General features: G+C 41.6%; 1 protein-coding gene across 2 annotated transcripts in view; it reads right to left on the minus strand.

Moving 5' to 3' along the window:
* DNAH7 (dynein axonemal heavy chain 7) overlaps nucleotides 1-13,185 on the minus strand; it is a 607,644-nt gene that overhangs the window by 556,998 nt on the left and 37,461 nt on the right. For both annotated transcript variants that reach the window (XM_073633106.1, XM_073633105.1), the window contains exons 6-7: nucleotides 11,558-11,738; nucleotides 1,841-1,913 (exon numbers count right to left, since the gene is read on the minus strand). In XM_073633106.1, coding sequence (XP_073489207.1) covers nucleotides 1,841-1,913; nucleotides 11,558-11,738 — 254 coding nt within the window. The remainder of the gene's footprint in view (nucleotides 1-1,840; nucleotides 1,914-11,557; nucleotides 11,739-13,185) is intronic.

Here is a 13,185-nt window from a genome sequence, read left to right on the forward strand (position 1 = left end):
TACACATTAAAATGTAACTAAAGGTAAAACTTTTTTTCTCATTTTGGACAGAGTAAGGGAGAACTATAACCCACGTCAGTTTTTTTTTTTTTTTTTGGCCATCGGTGTCAAATTGGGGAGATTTCCCTTCACTTTCTGTCCCATAGCCAAAACAGTAAGTGAGAAAAAATACCGTATTTATCGGCGTATAACACGCACTTTGCCTTTAGTTTCACTTTAATGAAAATATGCATGTTTGTTTATGTTACCTAATTGGTTTGAAAATGGAGTGAATTTAAGCCAGGAGTACCTGTTTATACATTACTATGTGTTAAAATAGGAAAATACAAATAGTTGCTAACACTGTGATATACCTTACAGTATATGCTACATTTGAATGTATAGAAGGTACAGTACTTGGTAAAATAAAGTAATATAAGCATCATCATCATCATGTGGATTTTATCTCAGGAACATTTGTTCAAATATCTAAATAAGCAACTAAAAAGGCTAGCTAGAAATGGATGAAAGGTTTAGATTAGTTTAATTGTTACTAAAGTAGCAGCTAGCCAATCAGGGGAAGGGGGGAGGATCGGGCTCCGTGTCTGAAAGGACACAGGAAGCTGTGACTCAGCTCAGGTGCCCCCATAGAAAGCTGCTTGCTGTGGGGGCACTGAACAGAAGGGAGGGGCCAGGATCACAGAAGAGGGTCCCGAGAAGAAGAGGATCAGGGCTGCTCTCTAGGTAAGTATAACATATTTGTTATATTTATAGAAAGAAACAAGACTTTACATTCACTTTAATACAAGTGAAAAACGATAAAGTCCGACAGCAGTGCAATATCATTTTTTGCAACATATTTTTCTAAATCATTAAACCACGTGTTCATATAAGACCATCAATAAACAATCTATGGACTTGTTTAGTTATCTTTTTTTTCTGCACAGCTTTAGTCACATTATATTTGAATAATGAAGTATGTCCTATGACAAACAGGCAGTTGGATCCTGTAGAAATCTTCTGTACAGAGATGCCCTGTCCTATTCCTGATGCTGAAAGTACAGTGCTGCAATGGTTATTAGCTTCAGGCTCCAGGGATGTGCTGTTGTGAAAAAGTTATGCCAGGGACCTGCCCTATCCTCCTTTCTTCTCCATTGGGTGAAGTTCTTTCGTGTTTACACTGCCTTTACACTAACAGGATTTCTGTATGAGAATCTGGTGAATTACAGGATTCTCTCCCCCATTCACAGATCGTGGTACACGCAGTGAGAGCAATGAAAGAGCTTTTCTCAATAGAGAAAGAGGGGGTGGGTTCCTAGTGCTACTTTTTTTTAAGCAGCTCATCCCAGAGTCTGAAGCTATTAACCCCCATCATGCTGGAAGCACAGGGACAGGAAGAGGACTGGGCACTCTGCAGTAAGAATTTCTCCAGGATCCAGATGCCTGCACAAAGTGGGAGATACTTCATTACTTGTGTATGTCAGATCTTTGCTCCCTGCTATCTACAAGGACAATCAAGCCCCATTCTTTGCCCACATTAATGCCTTTCACAAGATCACAGGCTGAACCTATCTGATAGCAATAAGCCAACAAAATTCTAATACAGTGAAACCAAGTGGATTTTTTATGCCAACTGGTCTGTTAATGCTGATTGATGTAGCCCTGTTCAGAGCCCAGATGATCAGTTGTTGTGCTGCTTGTAAAAAGCATCTATAAGACTGTTAGAGAATTCAGAAACACATCTCCAGTCAGGAAAACTCATTTATTTCAAATGCTTTTCAAGGTCTGAACTGTATTGTGCTATTTAACTTGTAAAAAAAACAAAAACTAGAATGAAAGGAAGGAATACAGAACAACTTACTCTGCACGATGCGGTTCTAGAATAACTTGCTTCTTTTCATTTTTCTCTCGTGGATCTTTTAATACAAAATCAACTACAAAATAAAATGTTTGAAAGAATTGAAACACAGTGGCCAAAAAAGGGGAATGCCGTATAAACTACTTACAATAATATAAAGCATACTCTAGTGACATGAATATTTTAAAGGAAACCTGTGTTGAGAAAAATATTAAGCCAACCACTGCTCACTTCCTTCTGAAAATGCAGTTTTCTTGGCTGTCATTCCAATCGCGCTGGTTTAAACACTTTCCAATTTATTGGACCAGAAACAGTACACATATCAGAAGTTCCGACTTCCTGACGACTATATTTGCAGTGCACCAAAATATGTATTAATTATGTTGAACTGTTAAACTAGTACAGTAAAGCAGATTTGAAACAGGATTTATTACAATTATGCAGCATAATCTATGAATTCCCCCTCTGCTACTCTAAAAAAGCACTGCAATAATACAAAAAATGCCCCTGACCAAATCTTAGGCTGGTTAAAGATCATGCATTTTTCTTTGCTTCATTTTTCCTTGCTTCAACAATTTTCTTGAAGCAAAGAAAATTGATAGATTCCCCCATTAGCACAATCAGTGTTGATGGGGGAATTCCCCTAGCTGCACTATTGTATTCTGACAGTGGGAGCAGTTTCCCCACCATCAGAATACAATGATCACTGCTGGTGGCTATAGCACGACAGGCTGGTTGTACTGAAGTTGACCAATAGATCAATTTCGGTATAACCAGTCAGCCCATAGATGGATCACAATTTGACTGGTTCCTGCTGAACTGCCAAATTTCGATCCCTCCATAGCTGGCTTTAGTTGTTTTTCTGTTTGGAGTAGAAATCTGTCTTACCTTGTTGAATCTGTCTCATCTCCAGTGGTAATTCTGTTGGAGGCATGCACAAAACTGTCTCGGCTTGCTAGCCAAGATTGTCCATGAAGGGGTTATAAGTATACATAGAAACAGTTGCATAGACTTTTCTGATAGGCAGTCTGATTTGCATCTACTTTTGTCGGGAATTTGCTTGATGCATGCATACCTCCCAATTTAATGAGATGCAAACAAGGGACAGTAAAAGTATGTAGGCATAAATGCATAAGTGCTTTTTTTTACCACTACTATTCCTTTATACTGGCTTTTAAAATTTACAAATGGAGCAATTTAGAAATTGGATAAGAGGTTTAGCAATGGAAAACGCTTTTTGATAGATGCGTTTTATATACAACTATATAGATCAGACCAAAATGAGGGTCAAATGAAAGGAGGGACAGAGGGACTTTTTTTTCCAAATCTGGAACAGTCCCTCAAAATCAGGGACAAATGGAAGCTATATGCATGTCCCTCACTAATCATTAAAAACCCCAAGGCTGCCTTAAAATCAAATCTCTACCGTTTATTCTCAGTGGGTTAAATATGATACTGTCTTAGATTAAACAAAAACATTGCAGATTTCAATGTCATCCTCTACTGCTCTGTTTATTCTCTCTTATTTCAGCAATAAGCCTTACTTTCATTCTGCTGATACTTTGCATTCATTTTAGACATTGTGTTAATCAAAAGGTTAACTGAACCCTGTGAGGAGCTCAGTTTAGTATACACTGCTGTTCTGAGTCAAACCAAGGCAACAATCCACTTACCCTGCCAACAGTGTATATTTAGCTCTATTTGATTTACAATGACTGGAAGAAGATATATGGCAGCAAACAATGCAAACAATTGATATCTAATCATATGTAAAGAGACACACAAGAAGACAATTCAGAAGACTTCAAAGAAATCATAAAAAATTGATACTTACCCTATGCCTAAGTGACTACTATTTATTACAAGCAGCTGCTGAACACCTATCACTAATCCAGACTAGAAAAAATAGGTACTTTAAAATTATTGGAAAATGTGCAGTGCTTTGTATTCATTCATAAATATGAAATTCATAAAAATATAATAACCACCTATGTGTTTAAAAAATAACCACATTTCATACCCTGTGCTGATAGATAAATAAATATTTCTCCCTAACCATACTTAAAATGTGCTTTACAATATCGAAATGGAGAACAAAATAAGGGGCGCTATTAGTAAGTTTTAGATATGTGAATGTATCATTTACCTGCCCCTTCCTTTAGTGAATGAACACAGTGAGTGTGTTCATTCATAACAGAAGCATAGTAAGCTGTGTTTAGTATACTTCAGTTTATGAATGAACAGGAGCCTCTGCCTCTAAATAAGTATTCAGTTCTGTAGCTTGCCCGTGAGTGATGCATGTAACTGAAGGAATGCACATAAATATAAGGGAGTGATGGAGGATGGCACCAATCCCTGAAGACATCCAATAGATAAAACGTGTTGGGCGGAGCTACATCCGTGAGGTCACTCGCAGTGTCTGGAGTGAACTGCCATCTTGGATAGGGCCAGTGGTGCTAATTATACATACAAGGCACATGAATGTTTATTATCAGCACACATATTGTAAAGCACATTTTGAGTATGTTTTAAAGGAGAAATATGTATTTATTTATTTATTAGTGCAGAGTATGAAATGTGGTATTTTTTTAACACAATGGGAGTTTACTTTTACCGTTTTCATATTTATTAATGAGATGGAGTACAGTGCACTTTTTCCAATAATGGTAAGGGAGGGTATGAACCCCTGTCAGGTTTTACTGTCATCTGTGTCCTATTGCGGAGATTTCACTAAATGTACTGTCCCATAGCCAAAACAGGAAGTGAGAGGAAATTCATCGGGGTAACCAGAACTAGTGTCCCCGTTGAAATATGTCCCCTCTATTCCTGTTCTGTTGACAACTCAAAATTTGGAATTTTTTTATTTTTTATTTTTACTTCAGCAACAAAAACCAGACAGGTATTCTAATCCCTCTTCACTCTATCCAAAACTGAAAAAAAAGGTTTTGCCTTTTGTTCAGTTTAGTTCTATTATATTTATTGGCAAAGGTACTTGAGGTTCTTAGGAAAATAAAAGCTAGATTGAGTTTCTGATCAAATCAGCAGGAGATTTAGCTAAGTAAGCTCTGTGGTTAAAAAAAGCCAATCTAGGTGATTAAAGTAATGATTAGAGCAAAAAGGGCATGTGCTCCATCTACTCTGGGTTTGGATCTTCAGACCCCCCCCCTGCAAAATCTGTCCTGATTAAATGGCGTTTCGTGCTTTCCATGCCAAAAATGTGCATTCCACTGTGGCATGCAAGTGCAGATGCTGGCATGATGATGTAAGCCATGACATCACCACCCAGTGCATGTGCCTAAAAAGCATGAACCCACACATGCACAGTGAGGCCAGGGACACCAGATATGACTCACTGCATGAAACTTCAGCACACACAACTACCATCGAAAGTGTTGGGTGGAGCATATATGGGCTAATGCAGACATCACAGACCAGTCATTCAAGGTTAGGGATACAGAAAAACCTACCCAATCATCCTCCAAGTGTAGAAAGAAAGGAAAGACATAGAAATACTACCTAAAAAGAAACAAAAGTAAAAGGGAACATAGCCAACAACAGAGAGCAGGCCAGTGGTGTCTACACCAACCCGTTTATGCTTCAATCAACACTTCTGATGATGTTAATTGTGTGGGTAGAAGTTTCACGCAGCAGGTCCTGTTTGATATTCCTAGCCTCACTGCATATGTGTGAGGACCTGTTTTTAAGGCACATGTACTGTGCTTTGACATCATGAGTACATCATCACAATGTAGTCCGTTCATCATTCAGGGTAGACTTTGCAGTAGGATTAAAGAAGAAGGTGTGCGAAGACATATCCAACTCTTCTCCCCCACCCAAAGTGGAGAGATCATGTGCCCTATTTTCCCTAGTTATTATACTACCCAAGGTAAGAATATCTTGAATTCTGGAGTATTTCTAGTAGGAATTCATCCTCCTTCATGTTTGGTATGTGATAATTGTTAATTTTGGCATTTCTCCCATATTCACTCCCAAAATGGCCACTACTCTTATCTTGAGGAAACCTTTTTCAGTGGTGAATAGTGTTGCTCTCTGGTAACTTTAGCACATCCATTTTCACGGAACTATGAGCTGTTCTAATGGAATTACAACATGTGAATAACTTTGTTGTTCTAATATTAAAAAAATATTCTAAAATTGGATCTATTATGTCAGTTCTAATAGACTGTTGTATTTGTAAGTGCTCTAAATTTTGTATTTAGTGATTTATTTATATTGTTGTATATATTTATTTTAGATGGATAATCAGAACACTCTATAATAACTTTGATATCTACAATTTTAAACCCCATCCTGAGAAAAGTGGAACTAGTCATGAAACGTGTCAATATAATATAATAGTCCACCAATACTGATTTGTATCTTCAGTGTATGTGAGATATAATGGTCAAATACTATTGCGGCATGTGTTGTGAGTAGCAAAGTACTTTTTTTTATGAACTAACAATGTAAAGTTAGATATAGTTACCTAGCTAAATAGTTGGTAAAGTTGAATAAAGACACCAGTCCATCCAGTTTAACGTGAGTGTGTGTGTGTTTATGTCACTGCCATTTTCAGTATCCCTGTAAACTGCGTTTGCTGAGAAACACATCTAGGAGTTTTTTAAATGCATCAATACTCCCCACGGACACCACCAACTGTGGAAGGGGTTTCCACATCATTACCACCCTAACAATAAAGAACCCCTTATGCAGTCTCGTCCAACTTCATTGTGTGGTCGCGTGTCTTCTTTAGTGACCTTAGGTTAAATGGGTACCCCCCAATGCACTATTTAAAGATATTTATATTTTGAGAAGACCAACAGGCTAAAGATAGTGCTGGCACCTCCCCGGACATGGAACAGTCCGAGGCGGCCACTAACAAGGTGCTTGATGCCATCGCCCTGTGCCAGAGCACGCTCACCACCAAAATTGAGGAGGTCAAAATTGATGTATCCCTTATCCGGCAGGACCTCTCTACTCTGAGAGACCGCGTTGCTGAGACGGAGACCCGTATTGGTAGAGCGGAGGATATCCTGCACCCCTTACAACACACTACTGACGAGGTACGCCGTCAGCTACAACAGCTTAGTGCGAAGCAGGACGATATGGAAAATCGCCTCCGAAGATGTAATCTCCGCTTTATCGGCCTTCCCGGGACTGCTGAGGGCAACGACCCGGCGAACTTTCTCGAAAACTTCCTGATATCCAACTTCGGCAGAGACGCATTCTCAGTGATGTTCGCGGTGGAGAGAGCCCATCGAATCCCTGCCCGTCCTCCTCCCCAAGGAGCCCCACCGCGTACCCTTATAGCGAAATTCCTAAATTTCAGAGACCGAGACAAGATCCTCCGTCTAACTAGAGAAAAGGGAAATATCCCACATACCAACACGCATGTGGCCATCTTCCCGGACTTTTCCAATGAGGTACAGCGACATTGATCCAGGTTCCAAGATGTCAAGCGACGCCTCCGCGTTTTACACCTCAAATACGCTATGCTGTACCCTGCAAAGCTTCGCGTGGAGTGTGATGGCCGGACCCATTTCTTTGAAGACCCCGAACTGGCATCCACTTGGATCGATCAGAGGGATCGTTCAGCCTGACCATGCCATGCTGTCCATAAGGTGTGAGTATTTTCTCTCCCCCCATCTGCTCCCCCCTATACCCACAATGCTGTACATTTTCATCCTAATGTTTCGCCCCTCAGTGGGTGTATTGTTTGCGTATAACCCCTGGTGGAGCATGGGGACGAGACTGGAAATCCTTCCACGTACTACCCTGGTCCTCACAGTAGGCCTGCTGCCTCCGGGTGATCTCACGGACTTGTGGTCCCCGCTCTCCCCACGCTTGAGAAGGACCAGTGGAAGATAGTACACTGACCGTTGCTGAGACTTCCTCCTTTACTTTACTAACCGTCCTGATGGCAAGAGGGGCCCCCCTCCTACATAGCTACAATGGCGTTGTACCCTTGTGGCTCCTACACCCCATGCACTTCTCAGAGAAGAAGTCGCCCCCATAGGATATTCATGAACTTTCTCACCCCCCGTTTACCGGACTGTTTTTTTTTCCCCTTTTTTTTTCTTTTCATTATGGGTATCTATGCTTCCTTGCAACTAAGTCCCTTGCCTCCATTGGGTCCTACCCATTGGATGTCCCCAGTTGATACCTGGTTATGGGGTACTATGTCCTTGCCGAGTTGGGGTGGCAGTGGACTGGGTGGGGGGAAAACTGTTATGGGTATTTGTTCCTTTACACCAACGTATTTCCAAATGCCTGTTTATGCTTTAGGTACTATGCTATTGCCATACATACATTATCGATGTTGGATGTCACTGTGTTTTATGTTATCTGATGTGTTTATCTCTGCTCTGCTGGTCCTGGTACAACTGCGGTCTATTATACATGCCTTATATCCACCATGAGTTCCCTGAAATTTCTTACGTGGAACGTCAGAGGCTTGTCCCTCCCCCATACAACTCGCTTGTAATTAAGGAGGGTCTTGCTTTTATGACGCAATATCCCTCTATACCGGCAGTATGGATGGGGGACTTTAATATGACCCTCACCCCCGCTCTAGACCGAATGGGCACACCAGACCCTCCCCTTGACCCACCGACCCATACCAGACTATACCGCATACTAACTGATTTCGCTATTGTTGACACCTGGCGTCACAAGCATCCGCACACTAAAGCTTTCTCCTGCTTTTCAGCCAGTCACAACACAATGTCACGTATCGATTTCATTTTAATTTCCAAGTCCCTGACACCTAAACTGGGAGATGTGGGATTTGCTCCGAGAATACTTTGGCATCACGCCCCCTACTGGACCATGCTCCAGCTCCTGAAAGCCTCCCCTGCTCCATCTTGGCGGTTGAACCCATTTTGGCTGACGGCTCTGACAGACCAGGAGGATATCCCTGCAGAGCTACAATATTATTTCATGGCCAACAGGGACTCAGCCACTTATGACCTTGTATGGGAGATGTTTAAAATCCACGCCCGCTCCTTCCTTTCCATGCGTATTAACAGAGTCAAAAGGTCATCAAAAATTATTGTCCAACAGGCTACAGAGCATCTGCAGGTGTGGAGGAGGCGTTCCATCGGGACCCCTCGCCCAGCACTGCTAATAATCTTAAAATTCAGGCGCGACAAGTTTCCCAACTACACATTGAAAAAGCTAAACAACACATTTTTTTCTGTAAACAAAGGGTGTTTGAATATGGAGAAAGATCGGGCAAACTGCTTGCGTATCTTGCTCATTTAGATGCGCGTCCCCCTGTGGTGGTGTCGTTGACGGATCCGCAGGGGAACGACATCACTGATCCCCAACAAGTGGTGGAGGAATTTGGGAAATTCTACCGTACACTCTACACTTCCCGTGTCACTCACACTCCCCAAGAGACCAGGGACTACCTAGCGGGATTTAAATTCCCAGCTTGACCTTTTGGAAGCCCCTATCACTAAGGAGGATATTTCTGAGGCTATCTCCTGCTTGGCCGCATCTAAGGCCCCAGGATCAGATGGCTTACCACTCGAATTCTATGCCACCTACTCTGAAATTCTAATCCCTAAACTTTATGACCTGTACAAATCCATTTTTGATGCGGGCATTTTACCCCCCTCCATGAGAGAGGCCCAAATTGTGGTAATCCCTAAGCCTGGTAAGGACCCTAAATACCCAGAATCGTATAAACCTATTTCCCTGCTACAGGTCGACATAAAGATACTGGCCAAGATTTTAGCCTCCCGCCTTAACCAGGTCATTCTGTCACTGATCCACCCTGATCAGACTGGCTTCATGCCAGGGAAAAATACCGCAATGAATATTCGCCGCCTATTCATGAACATTCAGGGATCCCACGATGAAATCGGTTCGAGGGTCGTGGTGGCTCTGGATGCCGCCAAGGCCTTCGATTCTGTGGAGTGGAACTACCTATGGGAGTGCCTTTCGGGATTCGGATTTGGCCCCAACTTTATCCGTTGGGTTCAGCTCCTCTATCAATCTCCAAGGGCCAGAGTGTTCGTGAACGGCTGGCTCTCTGACCAATTCCCGCTAGAAAGGGGGACCCGACAAGGCTGTCCTCTTTCCCCTATGCTATACGCACTTGCTGTAGAGCCATTGGCCATTATGATTCGTGCAGATACTAGCATCCATGGTCTCAAGATAGGGAATCTGGAAGAAAAGATTGGCATGTACGCCGATGATACGCTCTTGTATCTGGCGGACTCTGGTCACTCTCTGATTGCAGCCCTCCATTCTATAGAACGTATCGGTACCCACTCCGGCCTGAGCATTAACTGGTTTAAGTCCCAGATCCTTCCGATTGACCATTTCCCCTCCCCGTTCACGTCCCCTCCTCTGACCCTCCCAAGGGTCTCCGTGATCAAGTACCTTGGTGTGCAGGTCACTAGATCACTCGCAGACTATACACTCTTAAACAATGAACCTTTGTATGCCCTGATCAAGACCAAAACTCAGATTTGGGCCAGACTTCCCCTAGGTGTTATGGGACGCATCAGTTTAGTCAAGATGATACTCCTCCCAAAGATACTTTATCTGGTGTGGCATACCCCCCTATACATACCACAAAAATTCTTCAAGGCAATCAAATCTATTCTAAATTCATTTATATGGGGGCACAGTAGACACAAATTATCTTGGAAAACTTTAAAAAATCCGGTGACTCTGGGAGGAGCCGCCCTTCCAGACTTTCAGGAGTATTACCTTGCTTCCCAACTGTCCCATTTCTTTCATTTTGATAAAAGTGAGCGACCTCGATACCAGTCACTGCTATGTGAGCACCCTGATGACCTAGCCCACACCCCGCTTCAATCAGTCCTTAGAGCTCCCTTGACAAGACGTTCCCCCCACCACAACACAGACATGCTGACACACCACCGGAGGGTATGGCGGGTGGCACTACAAAAACTCGGAACCCCGTGGATCCATTCCCATACACCTCTCTGGTTTAACACACATATACCTGAACTGTTGTCCATCCCAGACCCTGCGGTGTGGATACGCCATGGGATTTTGTACTTACATCAGGTCATGACCACTACGGGACTTAAAACATTCCAAACGCTAAAGGACGAATATTCCCTCCCTAACTGTCTTCTCTTTAGATATTTACAACTTCGTCACGCTATACAATCCCAGTTTACCGGTCTTAACCCTTCCCTGGCAGTTCCCTCTATAGTAGACACAGTCACTGGTACTGAGTCTGCCAAATTAATCTCCACTCTATACTCCGCTATCCGTCTCCCCAGTACCACGGCCTTGGCCTATGCTGCCAAGACAAGGTGGGAGGCAGACATCGGACAGATTGAGGATGAGGATTGGGATTTAAAATTTAAAAAAAAGATATTTATATTTTGATCATATCCCCTCTTTGGCATCTCTTCTCCAGGTAGAATAAGTTAAACATTTTTAGTGAATGGCTTTTATCTGGAGAAATATTAAAGCTATTTTTTGTGTCTATCTATTGCCTAATCTAATTTTTGTAACACACATCCTACAGAAAGTATTAAAGACTTTGTATCAACATAACAGACAAGCAACTACCAAGAAGCAAGTTTAGCAATGGCAGGCTACATATTTTTTCAGTGCAGGTTTTCTTTTTTACCTTTCAGTACTGTAAATAGACAAATGTTATTTAATAAATGTTAAATATGTGAAAGTAGAAGTGTCATTGCAAAATTACAAAAAAAAAATACTTACCAATGGCCTTCTTAACACTAAGTAGATAATCTTCTTTCATTTCATCTGAAAGCAGGTCAATGCTGTCCGTATAAACCTTTAAAGGTTTTGGAACTAGGCTCAGCACATGTTCAAGCCAAGATTCTTCCATGGGTGCTACATGCTCTGTGTCAATGCCATGGCTGATATAGTAATTGTACTTCTAGAAATTCAAAAGACACATATCACAAACTAGCCAGAATAGGTTTTGAAGCCCAGGGTTACCGTAGTAAGTCACAAAGACCAATGATTCCTTAGCAAGTCCCAAGGCTGCCCTAATAAATGCACAGGCCTGAAGGTTCCCTAATATATACCAAGGCTCAGAGGTTGCAATAAGAGGTATCAAGGCCTGGGATTGCTCTATTAGGTTCCAAAACCCAGAGGTCACCCTGTTAATGTTCAAAGCCTAGAGACTGCTCTGAAAAGCTAATTCCCACAGAAGCCAATCAAAATCTACATACAGTATATTCAGCACAATATGTTAGAATAAAAGGAAGAATGTGACCGGTTACTGTAAGCAGCTTAAAAACACAAACTGTATCATTTCTGACAATTATAATAAGCCCAAAAAAGAAAAATCTCACCTATATACATAGGCTTTAAATATTTGTGTCAGGGGCTGCTATTGGAGTATCATGATTACATATAGTAAAAGTGTATATATAGGCAAAACTTTTTTTAGTTTTGGAAAGAGTGGGCAAGGGTTAGAAGTTTTATATTGCTGTCTGTGGCCCCGCTATATAAATTTACCTTCTCTTTTTGTCCTGATGGCCACGCTCACCAGGACAGGAAGATGTAAAATCCAAGATTTTACAGTTGCCACCAAAACCATATTAGAGAAGAACTTTTCCAATAGGGACACCTGATTTGATGATAATTGTCTAAGAGGGAAATTACTATCTCTTTGTAGAAATTTTCTTTCACTTTTTGTTGTTTCTCTTAGAACATAAAGAGAAGCAAAATCTCCACAGGTCACTCACAGCAAAAAAATAAGCCAATAAGGGTTGTAACCTCCCTGACGGTATTCCCGAGTGTGGCTCGGGGTTAAATTTTGGCACCATTAGCGGTAACCCTGAGCCACACTCAGGATTGCATTGCAGGATCCTGGTGCGTTATACTTACCTTGTCCCCAGGATCCTGCAATGTCCCCCCAACTGTGTCTGCAGGCTGTGTCCTCCTCCAAAGCCTCTCTGTGCCAGGCTCCGTTCCCTGCGAGCGTTGCGACGCACGGGGGCAGAGCCTGGCAGCAAATTCAAAAAACTGTAAAAATCATAACACATACAGTACAGTAATCTTACAGATTACAGTACTGTATGAAATCATTTCACATCCCTTTTGTCCCCAGTGGTTTGTCCAATGCCCTGCATGCAGTTTTATATTATATATACTGTTTTTTCTGCCTGGAAACTTGAGATTGTCCATAGCAACCAAAAAGTGTCCCTTTACGTCAAAAGTGGCTTTAGACCAGCTAGAAAACAGCGATAGTAAATTAGAATTGAGCGATAGTGAATCGTGGGGAAATTTACTTTATTATTATTATATTATTATTTTTTTTAATTATTTATATTTATTTATTATATTATAATTTATGATTTTGTGTTTCAAACTTC

This window comes from Aquarana catesbeiana, linkage group LG06 (genome assembly GCF_042186555.1).
Source record: "Aquarana catesbeiana isolate 2022-GZ linkage group LG06, ASM4218655v1, whole genome shotgun sequence".
Lineage (NCBI taxonomy): Eukaryota > Metazoa > Chordata > Amphibia > Anura > Ranidae > Aquarana > Aquarana catesbeiana.